The following is a 19,443-nucleotide window of genomic DNA, read 5'->3' on the forward strand; positions in this document are numbered from 1 at the left end:
TATAGCTGGGTCTGAAATAAAAACATATGCTTCAGATAGTATCAACATTAAATTTGATTTTTCAGATGGTTGATGTTTGTTAACCTGTGTACCTTTAATATGAATAGACAATTCCATTAACATCTTTTTGAAATAAATACAATGTGAAGTCCCTATTCCATTATCTTTCTCTCACCTTCTCCCTGTCCATCCACTGTCCCCAGTTACGGACTTGGTGGATCCCAAGCTGATCCATGATCTATACCTTGGGAGTATATAGTTTTGTAAGCAAGTTTAAAAAAAAAAAGGAAAAAATTTTTAAATATTCACAAACATGAGTTTTTAAGACAAGTAGCAGCTCCCTCCCCCACTTGAGGAGAATGTAATAGATAATCCTTCCTGATGCTGTTGTTAGTCCTGTAATACCAGATGTCTTGTCCTGGGGACCCAAGATCTTAAATTGTCCCCTTTTGTAGCTGCATTACTAAGAGGCCATTCCTGTTTTCTCCCCCAATCTTCACTAGTTTTTCTTGTCTGTGTTGGCTTTGTGCCTTCTTGAGCTTATCTGCTGGCTGTCTCTCACAGTGAACTGAGAGCCCTGTAAGGGCAAGGGTGTCCCCCATTCATCTCTGTGTCCTCTGTGCTCAGGAACAATGCCCAGCCGGCACAGATGAACGAGGGCGGGACAGTACAGCCTCCTCAGAATGCTTTCTCTATTCTGGGCTCTGTCCCGAATACTCAGCATGGATTTGATTTTCATCTCTTTAATGCCCACCACAGCATTAAGAGGAATTGCATTACTGCTGTATTCCCATTTAACGATGGAGAACTCGTTTAAATACTTGGTTAAAGTCATACCACTCTGTGTTTGTTTCGTGATGGTTTTTATCTCTTTCCTTTGGTCCTTAGGATGGAAAAGTAAAATCATTCAAAGACAAGAATAAGAAGAAAAATTAAATCTAGGAAAGAAGTAAATGGAATAAGTAAACCCTTGAATAATCACGTTGTCTCTGTGAGAAGGTCATTTGCCCTTCCTGAAACTTCCTGAAACTTGGCTCCCTTAGCCGCAGTGCTGCTGCTCTTTCACACGCTTTGCATCATGTCACTTCGCTTTGTGAACTACCAGGCACAGAATTGTGTTTCTAAATTTCACATATTTTAAGCACTTCCTCATTCAGAAATTATATGAGCCCTGACTGGAAACAGTAGAAACAGTATATATATTTTTGTTGTTGTTCTCCTTTTTCCCTTTGAATCACGCACCACTTCCTAGCAAGCGGTGTGTGAGTCTGCTTGGCCAGGTGATCCCGAAGAGAACATTTCCAGATAATTGGACTTCCTTATTGCTGTTGAGGTTGATATTTAACAGGAAAAGAAAGTTTCCTTCAGCCAGATAAGAATTTGGGGGTAATTATTAGTTGATGTTTATACTATTTGCTAACCTTTTAAAACTTCAGCTTTGTATATTGTACTCTTAGATATCACCTCCAATTTAGCATGGAGAAAAAGTAAAAAACTAAATAACCAAGCTGGTTTATCCACAGTTAAAGTATGAGATGATAGAAGAAACAATGTAACCAAATTCATTTTATAAAAATTGTTGTTTTGTAGGATTTATATAGAGAGATAAGAATTTATTATATCTCAAATACATATGTATTAATGGTTGGGCTTGGTTATAGTGGTAGCCTTAGACATTAGTCAATATTTGAACAACAAAAGAGAGAGAGTGGTTTGTTTTAACTACCCTGATTTTTATGTTTATGTGTTTTTATTGCAAACCACTTATAAAATCCCTTCTCTTCTTTGGGGAGGAGATAGCCAAAACTAAACAAAATAGTGTAAATCAACCAAAAATAAAGCCATGGTATATTTCCATTCTTATCTAATAAACATTGGTGAAAAGATGGGTTTACTTGATAGTGAATTTCAGGAATACAACTGCTTTGTAAAATAAGGAACACACGTATTAAAGGGAGAATAATTATAATTGCCACTTGTTCACAGTAGTGGCTTGAGAGGTGGGGCAGGTAACCAAAAATAGGTTCAGGTTGTTCAGAGAGGGTTTAAGTTACAACTATGTAGATTTCCTTTGAAACTCTTAATAAGTTAGAGCTAGTATTGGGGTTATAAATTCTCACTGGATATTTAAAGAACAGGTGCAGCTAGCCACCATTACTCATGACGTTTGACTTTGTACAGGGATGGCCCTCTGCATTCCAAGATCAAGGTAAAAAAATGTGGGTTAGTGAGTTGAGTGGAGTCCTGAGCCAACTTGCTGTCCTGGGGCTGTAGGTTACATAATTTATGCATCCAACAAGCAATGCCAGGCACACCTCTTAGGGACACTGAAGAGCCACGAGTTTGAACTGAATGATCTTTAGGTCCCTTTTCTTCTTACATATGTAATGTTTTAATTTTAGTAGATTTTTCTGTCTGCTTAACCAATTTTCATTAAAGCATCCTTAGTAAAATTTGTTGTATGTATAAAAAATCACAGTATATTTAACTTTTGTGTTTTTGCCTTTATTGCCCTCTTTATTTGGTTTGGACCAAGGAGAAGGTATTTTATTAACAAGTTATAATTCTGCTGAAAATAACATGGATCCTACATTATTTTGGTTGTGTAAGCTAAGTGAAAACAGCAGTTGAGTATTAACAGATGTGGCAGAGTCCATGTGGCTTACATTCTCTTCTAAGCCTTTTGTGGTAGAAAGCTTCTTGAATTCATCTCTTGTTATATTAATGTTTATGTAATCATGTCTGTACTTCAGTTTCTGGAATGAATGAATGATTTGTGATACCCTTCCTGAATGATGGATTCATCCTTTTTTCATTTGAAAAGCCATCATTTTTCCAACTGATTGGTGAGATTTTATCTAATGGCAAGAAGTAGGGGGCTATTGGCACTTGTAGGAGTTAGGCTAATGCTACAGTTGGGAGGGTCCTCGGATGTCAACTAGTCCAGTCTTACAATCACTACAGGAATGTCTTATGCAGAGTATTAGACAGATGGTTGCCCAGACTTTGCCAAAATACTTAGAGTTATGGGAAGCCTACTGTCTTTCCCAGTGCTTTATTAAGTAGCTTCTGTTGTTTTTAAGCCAAAGTGTGCCTCCTGGTTACTTATACCTTCAGACCTAATTTTGTCCTCTGAAATAATGTATAACCTATCTTTTTCTGCATTGACAGCACAGAAATATTTCTCTCTCTGAATTTTAATTTTCTTAACTATAAAGTGACTGTGATTTACATCAGCTGGTTATCTCACCAGGATTGAGGTAAAGAACAACTGAGATAATTGTGACATTAGGCAAAATCCTTTTCATGTTTCAGAGTATTAAAATACTAGGTTTAGATTTTCTCTGGTAAATAATGTCATGAGAAAGACAGCAGTCTGTTATTCAGTGGCTTGAGAACCTTGATAGGTACTTTTACTCGATGTTCTTGCCATTAATGAATTAATTTATCTCTTTGTTGAACATTTATTGACTATTCACTATGCGGCTGAGGTGAATATAAAAACAGTAAATAAGACAGATACCTTCCCCTGCCTTATTGGGACTTAAGTTTTCTTCCCTAGATGTTTTCTTTTGAGATATAAATGCTTTTCACTATTCAAATAAAATAATATTGTTAGTCTACTTTTGCTCTTCTTAGTGCTTTTGGTTTTCTAACTCATCCAATATTTAACAGTGTGTCTTTGCTTTGTAGATATATGGAGTCTGGGAGTGATCCTTTTCATGTTGGTGTGTGGGCAACCACCTTTTCAAGAGGCCAATGACAGTGAAACATTGACAATGATCATGGATTGCAAATATACAGTACCATCCCATGTGTCCAAAGAGTGTAAAGAGTAAGTAAAAATAGAAAAAGAATGTTAAAACCAAAAGTTTAATTTATTTTATTTATGATGTATGTATGTATGTATGTATGTATGTAGAGTGCAAGCATGGGGAGGGGAGGGGTGGGGGTAGGAGGAGAGACAGAAAGATAGAGAATCAGTCGCAAGCAGACTCTGTGCTGAGTAAGGAGCCCTACCCTGGACTCAATCTCATGTCCCTGAGATCATGACTTGAGTTGAAATTAAGAGTTGGATGCTTAACCAACTAAGCCACCCAGGCACCCTCAGAAGTTTTGTTTTATTCCATTAACATGTAAAAAAAAAATTGAAGTTACTTCAATTTATAAACATCTGAGTTCATTTTAATTTTTGAACTTGATATTTTGTTTTTGTTAAGAAAATTGGGGGAGTTAAGCCCAGAATATGACTTGAAATTTAATACTAGAGTACAAAATGTGTAAGTCTATTTCTTAAATATGCTTGTTTTCAAGAAACCCATTACATGCCTCTTCAGCTTCCAGGAGTGGTGGTTACTCACTTGAAATGAAGATATTACCATGGGAACTATCTTTCTGTTTTGCATAAGCAAAAAAAACAAGACCACCTAGAATTATTTTAAATTCCAGAGAAAAATTAAGGCATTCCTTTTCATGAAATAGACCACCAACACACCGTTTTAGGTTTTACATAATGTGTCCCTTAATTTTATCCATATACCGCTCTCCCCTATTGGTTTATGTGATTATGGGAAACCAGCAACCAAAAATACAGTCAAGTTGATTATTTGGAATTTAAAGAACTTTATAGTTCTGTGATATATATAGTGAGAAATATAATAATGGAATAAAAGAACTGTTAGAAACTCAAGTATTTCATGGACGTTATGGGTGATATGTGTGTGTGTGTGTGTATATATATGTACATATATATATACTTTATTTTAATGGGTGATATTTTTAAGTGAGTTCAGCTGAGATTATAGCTACTACTTTAAGGATTTTGTTGCAGTAACAAAGTTGTGAATTTTTCCCATCAGCTGGTAAGAAGGAAATCTGATGGTTTGAGAAATCTTTTCTCCAGGTGGACCTACATCTTAGTCCCAATGTGGTGGATGGTTATCTTACCTATTCAAACTCTCTGGATTCAGATACAGGCTTCTCTATCTACTGATAATGTGAGAATGGTAGAACCTGTTATCTAGAGTCAGAAATAGAACAGTTGTAATATCTTAGGAGCCTTCTCTATTTCTCCCTTGTAGAGGGATTATTCTTAGTAATTGTAGAACCATTCAGTTTTCTACTTTTCCTGTGTCAGTTTTGCTGACTTTTGTTTTTTAAGGAGCTTGCCCATTTTATCTAAATTTTCAAATTTATTGGCCTGAAGTATTTATATCCTCTGGTATATTTGTAAAGTATATAGATCAGTGGGATGTTGCCCTTTATCATTCCAGTATTGAATTTCTGCCTTCTCTTGTTTTTGTCTTGATTAGTCTTGCCTGAGATTTGTTAATTTTATTAGTCTTTTTCAAAGAACTGCCTTTTTTCTTTATTCATTTCCTTGTATTTTTTTGTTTTACATTGTAAATTTTCTCTTACCTGTATTATTTCCTTCTACCTACTTCATGGGGTGAGTCTCTTGTTCTTTCTTTTTTTCTTATGTTGGAGACTTGGCTCACAAACTTTCCTTTTCTAATGTCATAGTTAAGGCTATCAGATTTGCCTTCTTGTACCATTTCTGCGGGTACCTTAACTAGTTTTGATTTATAACCCTGTTATTATTCAGTTCTGAGTATTTTCTAGCTTCACATGCTATATTTGACCGCTAAGATTTTTAGAAGAGTGTTTTACAATTTCCAAATATATAAAATTTTTCTAATTACTTTTTTGTTATTCATTTCTAACTTAATTTCATTGCAGTCCAAGAATATAGTCTATATAATACTAGTTTTTTGTTGCTGTTTTTCACATTGTTGAGGCTTGCTTAACACCTATCATGGAGTCAGTTTTTGTAAATGATCCTTTTGTTCTAGAAAAGAATGTTTATTTTCCCATTTTGGGGGTCAGAGATATATAAATCCTTAAGATCAAGCTTGTTAATTAGGCTGTTCTGAATTACTTACATCTTTTCTGAGTTTTTTGATGATTTGACTTAACACTTACTAAGATATTCTTCCACTATGATGGTAGATTTATTGTTTTTTTCCTTGGAGGTCTGTCAGTTTTAGCTTTAAGTGTTTTGAGGCAATGGTATTAGGTACAAATTGTATCTTACTGATGAATTGAACTTGTAATTCACTTGTTTATCTCTAATAATGCCTTTTGCCTTAAAGTCAATCTGTGTTATCTAGTTCTAGCTAGCCGCACCAGTCTTCCTTTGGTTAGCATTGATGTGCTATCTAGTTTTCCATTCATTTACTTTAAACCTTTCATTGTCTTGGTTTTAAGTAAGTCTTTTTTAATAGCTGGAGCTGGGGTTTTATCCCTTCCAAGAGTTTTTGTCTTTTCATCAGAGTTTATCTGATGATGTCTTCACTGAAAGATGTAGATATATTTATGCTCTTTTTATATGCTTCATATTTGTCCTACACCCCCCCTCGTTCTTTTTTGGTCTGTTCTTTCTTTAGGATTGATAGAGATTTTTCTTTTTCCCCTTACTTAGCTAGAGATTTTTCTTTTTCCCCTTATTTGGCTTTCTCCCTTCAACTAGCCTAGAAGTTATAGTCAGTTGTTTTTAGTGAGTATCCTGTTTTAACACACACATACATATTTATATGCTTAATTAATTATATTTTTTTTGCAATTTCATTTATTTATTTGAGGGGGGATGAAAGTGCATGGGAGAGGGAGGGGCAGAGGGAGGAGCAGAGTTTCTGCTGAGCAGGGAGCCCCCTATGTGAGGCTCCATCTCAGGACTCTGGGTTCATGACCTGAACTGATGGCAGATGCTTAACTGATGGCAGATGCTTAACTGATGGCAGATGCTTAACTGACTGAGCCACCAGGTGTCCACTATATGCTTAATTTAATAAAATTGATGGTTAATCCTTACCTTTATGTCTTTCTGAACAACACAAAATCCTTAGGACACTTTACCATTCAATATTTTCTAACTCCACAAATTAAACAGTTATTATTATTATTCTGTATAGTAAAAATATTGTTTAGAATTACCCAGATGCTTGATTAAAAACTTTGTATATCCTTCCACTTGGGATCACATTCTTCTGCTAATATTATACCCTTTAGAATTTCTTTGAGGAACGTTTATTGGTGATTGACTTCCTCAGTTTTTCATTGAAAATCTTTCTATGTTACATATGCCCTTGAAAGTTTCATTGAGTGTAGAATTCTAGGTGTGGACAGTTTTCTCTCAGGTTATTGAAGATGTTACCACATCTTCTGATACGTCTTGTTGCTTTTGGGATATCATCTATTCATGTTGTTACTGTTCTTGCTCAGGTGATATTGTCTGCTCAGGCTGCTCTAAGAGCTTCTATTCATTCTGCTTAGGATGTGTTAGGCTCCCTGGGTCAGGATTTGTGTTCGTCCATGATTTTGGAAAATCTTTAGCTATGATAATTTCAAATATAGTTTCTTGCCCATTCCTTTATTCCCTTCTGGAACTCTGATTAGATATATGTTAGGTATTTTCACTCTCTCCTCCTTGTCTTTTCATCTCTTCATATTTTCTCTTAGTCCACTGGTGCAGGGTTATTTCCTTGGCTCGGTCTTCCAATTCATTAATTCTCTTTATATCTAATTTAAAAAATTTGTCTATCGCTTTTTTTTTTCAGTCTTTTGTATTTCACGCTTCTCCATGTCTTAAACATATTCAACACAGTTATCTTCTGTGTCTGAAAATTTCAGTATTTGAAGACTTTGCATTCTGATTTTGCCATCATGTATTACTAGTTTTTGTTAGTACTTATTTCCTTTGTATTTTTTGACTATGAGGTCATATTCCTTATAATATTATCTGGGCAGTTCTTTTAAGTTCTGTTCCTAGGGAAAGGTTTTACATTTCCTTCTCTGTCTTGTTACTTAGGAGCACTCCAGCTTTAAAACTACCTGAAATTAACTTCTTCCTGACATGTACCACACAGATATCATTAATTTGGACCACAAATGTGTGTGAGGACCAGCATGTGGCTAGAAATTCTTAGAAGATATTTCCCTGCCCCACCTCCACAGCCACTGTTGAGGCAGGCAGTTTTCCTTCTTGATATCGTAACAGATTGGTTTCTTATTTCTCATCCCCCCTGCCACTGAAGCTGGGACCCCAGTTTTTTATGAGGGCTCTAGTTGTACTCCCTGCCTACAAGTTATATTCTATTTTTTGCACTCAGTATAGCTTTCAAAACCAAAGCAGAAGCCTTCAGGTCAAAGGTTAGCTTTGTCATTCACCTCCTAAAATTCCTGCTTTTATTCCGTTTTTTTCCTGTTGAGTCTGCTTCCTTCCATCTTTATATATATATTTATTTTTTTGCCCACACAATGCATTTAAAGAAAATATATGTTTAAAAGCCTGTGGCATTTTGATGGTTTTCATCAGGATCATTTATTCTATTCTTTCTGAAGCAGAAGTTGGCTCATGCACTGTATTTTGTATGTCATCGTTGATTATTATATCTGGTTCTGGCATGCCACTAAGCCACTGTTAATTCAGCAACAGATGTTGATATCTAGAGCTAATTCCAGATGATAGGAAGCTGTTTGGCTTACCAGTATATCTGGCAGTTGTGATTTTCTATTTATGAATCTGATGGCACTAAATTTTCTTTATTACCATCTGCCACACTACCACCACCACTAGTGAGCCTAATGAAATTTGATGGTATAAGTGTAGGAAAGAATTCTGATTAATAAAATAATCCACCATTATTAAGCCCTGCCAATAGTTTGCTTTAACAGTGGACTTACCTTCCTTTCCAGCCTGATCACACGGATGCTACAGAGAGATCCCAAGAGAAGGGCCTCCTTAGAAGAGATTGAAAATCATCCTTGGCTTCAGGGAGTGGACCCTTCACCAGCCACAAAGTATAACATCCCCCTCGTGTCGTACAAAAACCTCTCAGAGGAGGAACACAACAGCATCATTCAGCGCATGGTGCTCGGAGACATAGCAGACCGCGATGCCATTGTGGAGTATGTCAGCACTCACCAGCACGGGCCATGGGTTTAGGATTCTTGGAATGGTCTTTCCTCTTAGCTTGTCAGGGCCTGCGGACACTGTAATGAGTAGAGTTCCCAGTTGGCAGAAGTCATGTCATTCATTTCTAGAGTTCCTGGCCCAGTGCCTCTCTCATAGGTTTTATTGTTGTGTTGTTTTTATTTTTGTGCTAGTGAATAAGTACACCATTGCTGGGTGGTGTCATCAAATGCTGTGGCCTCTCTCCCTTCCTGTCGGGGTGGATTGGAATAGCTTCTTTTGTATCCCAGTACATGTCTTTTCCATGGCAGCATCTTCATTGTTGTGTCTCCCTCTGCTCCCCACCATGAGTGGGGAGAATGGGGCAGACCACAGTCCTCTAATTCAGGGGTTGACACATGGGACTGGTCACACATTGTTGTAAGGGAAGTTTTAGTGGGCTACAGTCATGCCAGATGCCTTGGGTATTGTCATTGGCCACATTGTGCTACAGTATCAGACAGAGTAGTTGTTGAGAGAGACCACAGACCCACAATGCCTATAAAATGTTTGCTTTCTGGCCCTTCAGAGCCCTTGCCGGAACAACCTGCAACCCACAAGATACAAAATTGTTAATTAAGTCATTTAAAACCAAAGCCAGTTTTTAATAATCTAAGAAGTTTGGAATCAAGGATAATATAAAGATGCAGTTGCTTTGTCTTAGTAATGATTTATTTCTATAAGAGGTCCTGTCTAGAAAATCATGAAGTATTGCCACAAATGAAAAGTCAAAGTGTTCTTTAACCTGTTGCATGAAACCATCAGGTATGATGAAAAGAAGAGATACTCAGGGTGGAGGGGTGGGGAGGCAAAAAAAAAAAAAACAAAAAAAAACCTCAGATTCAAAATTTTGGTTTAAGTACAAATTTCTGCAGATTTCCAGCTGCATTATGAGTTGTCATACTTAATGACCTAAATGAACAGAGAGAGCAGGACACTTGGCTGTGCCTGCCAAGGACACTTGTTTTAGGAATGTGTAGAAAGTGGTTTTTCATTTTGAGTGCATAGAAGGCTTATTTGTATCTCCCTGAATTGGCTCAATGTTCTTAGCTTAAATGAATATGTGCAGCGGTATCATTTAGAACTATTTGATTCATGTCAGTTCAATGATAGATCCTCAGGGAGGGTCAGTTTCATTGGTTCAGGTGACTCCATTTGCACGTGCACTAGTGAGCAGGTACACGGTGAAGCAGGGGCTGGGAGGCCTGAGCTCACGGCCCCCAGCTGACCTCAGCTCTTGCTCGTGGCTTGCATCTGTGACCAGCTCCTCCTCCTGAGCATGACGCCTCAACTCAAAGCCACGTGTTTTTTGGTCCCATCAGAAGAAGCCAGTGACCTTAGCTGATACTCCGCTTAGGAAACCACTCGAAGTCATTCTGAGCCCCGAGTTTCATCAGGGCTCTTAACTTCTAGAGCTTGCACCTCAGTTTGCCCTGCCTCATTAGCTGTGACCCCCTCCTGTTAATTTTGTGAAAGGGGATCCTTGTATTGCTTCTTTCCTAAGCGTTCATTGTGTATTTTCACTCACCATGACGGTTTCTGGGCCCTTATAGACCATTTGTAGTGCTCTTGTGCAGTCCTCAGGCCAGGCCAGCTGCGGGAGGATAGGTGGCCATGTGCCCCATGGGCGGAATGTCCTGAGCTGGCCTGCAGGGTGCCTGTTCAGACTAGGGACTTGGAGCACTCTTTTGAAGTAGATGAATGAATACGCTGATTTTATTCAAAGAAGAGGCTAATGATACGGTCTCAGTTACATTAGTAATTCATTAAATGCAAAGGGTATAAAAATAAAAACTTACCCTTGTTTTTCGGATTGATGCTAGTATTTCAGTGCACATTCATACAGCTCATTTTGTACTTCTGATGGAATCAAGTAAGCCAGCTTAATGAAAATGAACACTTTGACACAGATTAAAGTTTTGTATAATGCATACATTCTTGGAAAGCTTCATCACCTTTTTTATGCATCGAAAACTGACATCCAGCTCAGCTGCTCTCGCATTTTGGATTTTTCTTACTTACTGAACATTTTTTATGTAGTTTTTTAGAATTTCATGAGTGATCTAAATAACTACTAGGTTTTTCTTCTTGTTTGTGGGGTTTTTTTTTTTAAATAATTTTAAAGATTCCAGATCATTGGATTTCATTTGCTTGTACTTTGGTGGGGGTGGAGGGGATGAGTTCTACTTATAAAAAAGCAAACCTGCTGATGTGGCTTACATTTATTCTCCCTTATTTTCCTCAGGGCCCTGGAAACCAACAGGTATAATCATATCACAGCCACTTACTTCTTGCTTGCTGAAAGGATCCTGAGGGAGAAGCAAGAGAAAGAAATACAAACCAGATCTGCAAGTCCTAGCAATATCAAGGCCCAGTTTAGGTGAGAAAAAAATCTTCACTGATTTTAGTAAGTTAACGTTTTGAAATAGAGAACCCCTTTAAAAAATATGCTTCCTAATAACTCTTTGGGGCCTGAGAGTATAAACAGTGGTGACGGCCTCATTGGAGAGGCCACGCATGGGCTATTCCTGTGTGGGGAGTCTTGTTCCTTTGTCACCAAGGACACCTTCCTTCCTGGGCTCAGGGGAGTGGGGCTGTGGCTGCTGGCCTGGCCAGGAAAACATGTTTGGAGAAGCAGCCTCAAGCAGAGTGTCAACTGTTTTCATTAAACTCTTACAGATCTTATATGTATTAATGTGTTATTTTCTTCAAGTTTTCATTCCAGAAACAGGACCAAATTTTCCCTCTGTTACTTGAAATAATTTTTAAGAACATTTAAGGGCATTTCTGTGCCATGATATTATCTCAGGATTTCAGTGACTTGACAGATCAGCTAGTTGATTTATTGGCTGCTTGACCTTGAGAGATCACTTCACCTCTTTTTGACTTAGTTTCCTGGTCTGTGAAATGAGAGTATAATACTCTCTCCTGAGCTGGACTCTAGGTGTTCGCTGTCACTGTTAGGACTATTTCACCACCACTGGTGTCTTCGGCCAAGTCATAAATATGCTCTACCCCATTTTTTCCTCCTTCTCCCTTCCTCCCACTCCCTCTTTCCCACCTTGCTTTTTCTTCTGCCATATTAGCTTTCCATTTAAAATCAAAGGATGGAAGGATTACATTTTTACATCACCACTATGAAAGTTTTGTAGAATTTATCTTTCCCTCTTCAGATAAAGTAATCCATGGAAGTGTAGTGATTCAAAAACAAAAGGATGGTCCCAATTCTGAATATTCTCTATGCGTACATCCATATATAAATATCTGTGTGCGAATGTGTAATAATAATTATTTAAAATAGGCAGGAAGCCATTGGATTTAAATTACTTGGAATCAGCTTACCATGTATAGGTTGTTACTTGGGATGCAGGAACAGAGAAGAGAAAAACAAAACATTGCTGGGTGGCCAAAGAATAAAGATTTAGAAGTCTAGAACTGGAAAGTTGACTTAGTAACTTCCTTTAGATCCTAGATGGAGGCTTCTGTAATGAAACCTAGGCAGGCTGTCTGCTGTCTGTGTGGAAGAGGACTACATCCCAGGGAGCCAGGGTCTCGGGCTTGAGACCAACCAGGATGGTGACTTCAAGCAGTGAGGTCATCCTAGTCCTGACCTGAGCCCCCCAATGGGGAAGAGCACAGTCACCACACATCAGGCCACCAAGTCTGGAGTCAGTCCAGCCTTAGAGAATGGAATATTTGGATTTGAGCCGTTTTTGGTGGAACAGATCAGAACTCAATCTAAAGTTGATCACATATGTAAATGATTTAAGTTGGCTGTCCTTATTATAAAAGCTACAAAGTCCATGGAGGTTATAAAGAAATATCAGAGCCTTCCCTCAAGTTTTCCTTTTATCCTCCTGGGGATACCAGAGTGGAGTGGGCCTCGCCTCCTCCCCGGCCCAGGGCAGGTGGCACATCTGCTTCCTTGCCTTCTTTTTACTGTCACTGTGACTTTATTGTCAAAACCCTGGACCTGAATTAGTTCTGTCAGTGGACATGCCTTTAGGTCAGAGTGACCTGGGGCTCAGGACCCTGGACTGAATCAGGAGACGGGTGTGGAAGCAAGCACAACTCTTCGGGGTGGGGTAGGCAGGGTGAGCCAGGGAGCCACAGCTGCAGAGAGAGCACCTCTTTTGGGTCCTGCCAGGGTGGACCCGAAGCATGGCATGGCCTGCGTGTTAGCAGAGGACCCCAGCACCGGAGGGCTTGGTGCCAGCATCCTCTCTGGCCCCAGGAAGTGAGGAGAATCCCTGAGGCTAGACCAGAAGCCAGGCTGGGCAGTGGCCACTCAGAAGCTTCCAAGGTTGCCCCCGGGGACGGGGTTGGGGGGGCAGGGTGGTAGCCTTGGGACCCAGCCTGCATGACCTTGGGGGAGGATCATGGTGCCAACTTGTAGAGAGCTGAGGGGATGAAGTGATAAAGTGCATTCACCCCTGTCTGGCTCTCCCCACAGCGCTGGCTTGGAGAAGCGCTCAGGCCCTGTGAATTGTTCTGTCCCCGTGACTCATCTGTAATTCTTGTTTAGCCATCTCTCCTCTCTTTTGTCAAGCTAAGCCATAATTTGCTCCCAGTGTTGTGGCAGTGAAGATCACATACTTCATTCAGCACAACATGGAGCTCAGATGTGTGCTCGGTTAGTGTGAGTAGTTGAATGGCTCGACTTATTCCTGTAAATCAGAGCTGTTGGTTCAGAAGTGGCCCGTGGAGGAGCCAGCCCAGTGGCCGTACCCACCCATCCTGTTTTGGGGGTTGGGCTCTGAGAACGGTTTTGGCTTTCTTTTCAGGTGGGGTAGGAGGTGGGGAGAGAAGAGCCTCCACCATGTGTGGGCCCCCACCAGCGCAGGGCCCCCAGGTTGTTTGTGTGAGGGGCGGGGCTGCTCTTCCAGGAACTGGGAGTGCCATTCTCCAGAGCTACAGGCATCACCAGGGCTTCGTGCATTTGTGATGATGGGGGCAGATGACTTGTCTAGAGACACTCAGTGACCTCAGAGACATTATCCAACACTCAACTTTTAAGAACTTTGTCTACTGCATGGACAAAGAGGAGGTTCTGTGTTGGGGGAAAGAGGTCTGTTGTAAATTCCTGTGAGTTTTTCAGAGCCATAGATTTAATTGGGTTTTACTTGTAGGGTAACATAATTGGTGTGAAACCAAAGTGTTGTAGTGTGGAAGTGGCTGTTTTAAAGATCTCTGGCATCTACTATTCCCCTAGACAGAGAGGACAGTGAAGAATTCCAAAACAGGCTAGAGACCTCATTTTCAAAAATATTTTTCTTTGGCTGCCAAACAATGTTCTTGTTACTTGGGAGACACTAGACTGGGGATTAAAATCAATGTTTAAATAATTGTGGATTTGTTACTTACTACACTTGGGTGGACATTTAAAAATACATGGACTCATATTTAGCATCATGTGTTTTTTAATTGGTGAAGAAGAGTTGTATGTATGCCCATGCACATTGACTTTTCTTTGCCGTATTCCTATGTTTAATCCACTGAACTATTTCCATTTATTTTATAAACAAAACTTTTATACCATCCTGTCATATCTGGAAGACTGGGACTTTTAGGTGAATTTTATATATATATATATATTTTTTTTTTTTAGGTGAATTTTATTAGCAAACCATATGCCTTCAAAGGTTGTGACCTAAGACCCAGAGGAACAAAATGTGTGGTGTTTTGGTTTTGCTTTGGTGATCTCCCTTGTGCTTTTTAAAATTGTTTTTCTTGTGGTGTAAGACTCATATAGGGAAGATGGAGTATGGCTCTTGGCCCTCTTGTCCTGACAGCTCTGATGAAGTTCTTTTCTGGCTGGTTAGCCACAGACTGAGCCATGTTTCGGAAGCACACGTGCCCTGCTGGTGTCCTTGCTGGTGTCCTTATTGATCTTTATAGGATGTTGAATGGGTTTGCGAAGCTGCTATTTCTTTTCTTTTTTTCTTTTCTCTTTTATGTATTTCTTTTCTTAGTCTGTGGATTTTGCCCCAGTCAGTGTTATGTGATGTAGTTTGAGTAAAGTCTGCATATTATTACATGGCTTCTTCCAATCTGTTTACACAGACAGTCATGGCCCACCAAAATTGATGTACCCCAGGACCTTGAGGATGATCTCACAGCTACTCCTCTGTCCCATGCGACTGTCCCTCAGTCTCCTGCTCGGGCCGCCGACAATGTCCTCAATGGCCACAGGAGCAAAGGCCTGTGTGACTCGTCTAAGAAGGATGACCTCCCCGAGTTGGCCGGACCGGCGCTCTCCACGGTGTCCTCGGCGAGCTTGAAATCCACGGCCAGCGGGCGCAAGTGCCTGTTCCGTGTGGAGGAGGACGAAGAGGAAGATGAGGAGGACAAGAAGCCTATGTCCCTCTCGACACAAGTGGTTCTGCGCCGGAAGCCCTCGGTGACCAACCGGTTGACGTCAAGGAAGAGTGCTCCCGTCCTGAACCAGATCTTTGAGGAAGGGGAGTCGGATGATGAGTTCGACATGGATGAGAACCTGCCCCCCAAGCTGAGCCGACTCAAGATGAACATCGCCTCCCCGGGCACGGTGCACAAGCGCTACCACCGCAGGAAAAGCCAGGGCCGTGGCTCCAGCTGCAGCAGCTCAGAGACCAGTGACGACGACTCTGAGAGCCGCCGGCGGCTGGACAAAGACAGCGGCTTCACCTACTCCTGGCACCGGCGGGATAGCAGTGAGGGGCCCCCTGGCAGCGAGGGCGACGGCGGGGGCCAGGGCAAGCCGAGTGCTGGCAGCAGCGGTGCGGACAAGGCCAGCCCAAGCGAGAACAACGCGGGCGGGGGTAGCCCTGCGGGTGGCTCGGGCGGCAAGCCCACGGGCACGTCGGGCAGCACGCGCCGCTGCGCTGGCCCTGGGCCTGGCGAGCTGGTGCAGAGCCTCAAACTCATGAGCCTCTGCCTCGGCTCCCAGCTGCACGGCGGCGCCAAGTACATTCTCGACCCACAGGGTGGCTTGTCCTTCTCCAGCGTCAAGGTCCAGGAGAAGTCCACGTGGAAGATGTGCATCAGCTCTACGGGGAACGCAGGCCAGGCCCCGGGCGTGGGCAGCATAAAGTTCTTCTCTGACCACGTGGCAGACAGCAGCACTGAGTTAGAACGGATAAAGAGCAAGAACCTGAAAAATAACGTGCTACAGCTACCTCTGTGTGAAAAGACCATCTCTGTGAACATCCAGCGGAACCCTAAGGACGGGCTGCTGTGCGCCTCCAGCCAGGCCAGCTGCTGCCATGTCATCTGACTGCAACCCGCTCTGGCCACTGGCACTGTTCCTGCTCGGAGCGGTGAAGACTGGCTCGCTTCACTCTTCTCTTTTTGGTTTTACTCTTTAAAGTGGGCGTTAGGAGCAGTTATTTATTACCTTTTCATTTGTTCGCCTGACGATGTGACAATGCATGGTCTTTGTGCATGCTGCTAGACACTTCTTTTCCAGCCGAGAAGTCTATTGTGTAATTTTTACATTTATAATTTTAATGTGGATGATCAGGATTACATTAAAATGTATATTTGGAACCTAATATAAATGGAGCACTTAGAAATTTGATGTTCTGCACTTAATCTAGAGAGAAAAAAATGCTTTTGTTTCCTTGTGAAAAATCTAAATTCCTGTCCTGACCTTCTGTGCTAACGGGGACCCCGTGCTCGGAGGCACACTCTGTGGTGTCTGAGACAGAACCAAAGCAATAACGTTGTGATGCTGACAGGCCTGGAGCCTGTGAGCGCATGCGCGCCCCACCTTCCGAGGCCTGTGCAGAGCAGAGTACAGCGGGGGTCTGCACTGAGAACCTTAAAACCATGATTTCAACACACCCACACCTGTTTGTCTTAAGCTATAGTGCGAAAACAAGTTTGGGCTCTTAAAATTTAACTGAAAAAGATTTTCTTGTTTTGTACTAGGTGATATAAAGTACTTAGATTTATAAGGCAGCTTCCCCCGTAGTGATAAATTACAAGCAGACAATCCTATTTTGTAATGTGATGAAGTGAACTGATGGTGTCTTAACTCTACTTATAGAGTGTATAGTCTGTCTAACAGAACAAAAAGATGCTCGGTGTAAATTCCTTCCTAGAGGGCACACCCTAGACTTTCCTTTAAAACCATGTAGATAGAAGAAACTGTAGGGCCTAATACGGGAGCAAAGGTGCACACAGAGGTTGGCAAAGTCAAAACCCTATAAATTAAAAAAAAAACTAGGATTTGATTTTTAGGAGTTTGGTAATTAGGCTGTCTCTCTTGTTTTTTCCACTCTACTATGTCCTTTAGCTTAGTAAGCTATGAAAACTGGCTGGTCAAAAACACATATAAAAGACCAAAATTCACACATACAGCAAACAAAAATGCACAAAGCCTGCTTTGTTTTTTTTTGTTGTTGTCGTTTTCATTTTTGCTTTTTTTTTTTTTTTCTGGGAGTGTTTTTCACTTTGCCTTCCGGCCAAAACAATAATCAAAGAACTCTTGCTTTAAACTGTTCCTGTACAAAGACTACTTTGACCAGATAATCATCTTTCATGGCATTTTATCTTGTAAGACGCAGTGTATTGCAGATTGCTAATTTTGGAAGGGGCCAGATGCTACTTTTTCAGGCTGTGCCCTGGGGGTCTTCAAAGCAACCCTTATCCACATTGGTGATAGGATGTGGCTGGGAGGAGCTGGGGGGAGGGGGCCTTCCCATACTCAGCAGCTTTCCTTCATGGCTCTGAAGTGACAGTCACTTTGTCTGTAGAGTGGGCAGAGCACCAAAGGACTGCATTCCATTGGTCACGGTTTCTCCAAGTACACACTGACTCTGCTACTTAGGATTCATAGATTTTACTCCGAACTCTGAATTTCACAGTATACTTACTAAACTAAGATGATACCTAAAATACTTATTTTACTTTCTAGACCTAGGCTAGATATGTTTTAAGCTACAGCTCTAGTTTATTGTGATATTTATAATTGAAAGCTACCAGAAAAGATGTGTGGGTGAAGCCATAGAACATATTTGCTTGAAATTCTTGAGCAGGGATCTTATAAAGGGCCAGAAATAAGATGTGTGGTTCACATAGATAGTGAGCGTAACATCTGTATTAAACGTAGGAAAGAAGTTTATAAAGGGCATTGGCAATAAACTCTTTGTTGCAGCTGTTTTCCAAGTAATGTAAATACTTCTTCCTGTGATTATGTATAGCCTTGGAATGGCACCTTTTAACTAACCCGTATGTGTTTGGTTTTCAATGGTTTTTTATATTCAGATGTATATATGGTGCTCACTTTAGGATCAGCAGTGTTGACCGTTTATGCTGCATAGCTGTATTATAGCCTTATTAGTTGTGTGTGGTTGGTTGACCCTCTGGGTATACAGATGTTAGTCTGAGTGGCGTCTTACTCATTTGTTCATAAGTGAATGATTGTGCATGTGTTGTATGTCATAGTATGTCGTCACATAAAAGGGAGGGAGCAAATAACCATTACATTAAGATAATATTGGACCAAACTATTTACTAGCTCTAAACAGTTTCTTGTACCCCTTAACCTGTCTTCAGAAGTTGCATAGAGTTATAGTAGTGTGTAAATTAAATATTGTGGAAAAACAATTAGTCTTGTATTTTTCTGTATGTGTGTGTACATATATTATATATATATACACATATATATATACATATATATATAAAATTATGTACTTCTGGCAATTCTATCTGTATTTAAAGATGTGACAATCTTGACACCTATTTTAAGAATAGCTGTGAGACTGAATCAAAGTAAAGATATCCCTACCAAGTAAGAATTGATGTGTGTTAAGAGGGTACAGAATTATCAGCTGATTTGGTCAGTCGCTTCCACTGCTGGTTGATTTTCCTCATTGTGTAAACATTGACAGGTATGTGACAAGTGGGAAAAAAAAATCCAAATAATAAAGTGGCATATTGGTGTTCAGCAATATAAACTGCGTCCCATGTTTCTGTTTCTTCTGAACGTATCCTTGTACAGACCCAGCCTGGGTGACTCGCAACTTTGCATGTGCCATGCACCTGCGCTGCCAGGTGTGACTGGAAAGATATCATTGTGACTGTCCCTGCCTTGAACTCGACCACAAGACTCAGGTGGCCCCAGGCCCCATTAATCGTACTTTATTTCCCCAACTCATTGCTTCCCTCACTTGGCTTGTCACCATGCTCCCAGATAATGGAATAAACTGAAGCCATTAGAACTGCCACAGTCTCCCTCTTCACCCTCCCACCTTCATCTGAGTCCTCATGCCCTGCCCTTGCTCCTCATTGTGTGATCCCAAGGTCAGTTCCCTTACATCTTGAGGCTTTTATGGGGATGAGTGAGGCAGCCACGAGGACTACTCATTCTCTTCTTTCTTGCACCATCAATCTTTGCTTCACTGCTAGGTCATTCCTAACAGCAAGTAAAACAAACGTGACTTTATTCC

At 40.7% G+C, this 19,443-nt stretch overlaps 1 protein-coding gene across 3 annotated transcripts in view; it reads left to right on the forward strand.

The window, feature by feature from the left end:
• Nucleotides 1–18,587, forward strand: part of SNRK (SNF related kinase) — a gene marked incomplete at its 5' end in the record, with an annotated part of 57,541 nt that extends 38,954 nt beyond the window's left edge. For all 3 annotated transcript variants that reach the window (XM_080820600.1, XM_080820599.1, XM_080820598.1), the window contains 4 exons: nt 3,694–3,835; nt 8,755–8,967; nt 11,256–11,390; nt 15,074–18,587. In XM_080820600.1, the coding sequence (XP_080676726.1) occupies nt 3,694–3,835; nt 8,755–8,967; nt 11,256–11,390; nt 15,074–16,265 (1,682 nt within the window). In that variant the 3' untranslated portion in view covers nt 16,266–18,587. The remainder of the gene's footprint in view (nt 1–3,693; nt 3,836–8,754; nt 8,968–11,255; nt 11,391–15,073) is intronic.
• Between the last annotated feature and the right edge of the window lie 856 nt (nt 18,588–19,443).

Source organism: Martes martes (assembly GCF_963455335.1).
Source record: "Martes martes genome assembly, chromosome: 1".
Lineage (NCBI taxonomy): Eukaryota > Metazoa > Chordata > Mammalia > Carnivora > Mustelidae > Martes > Martes martes.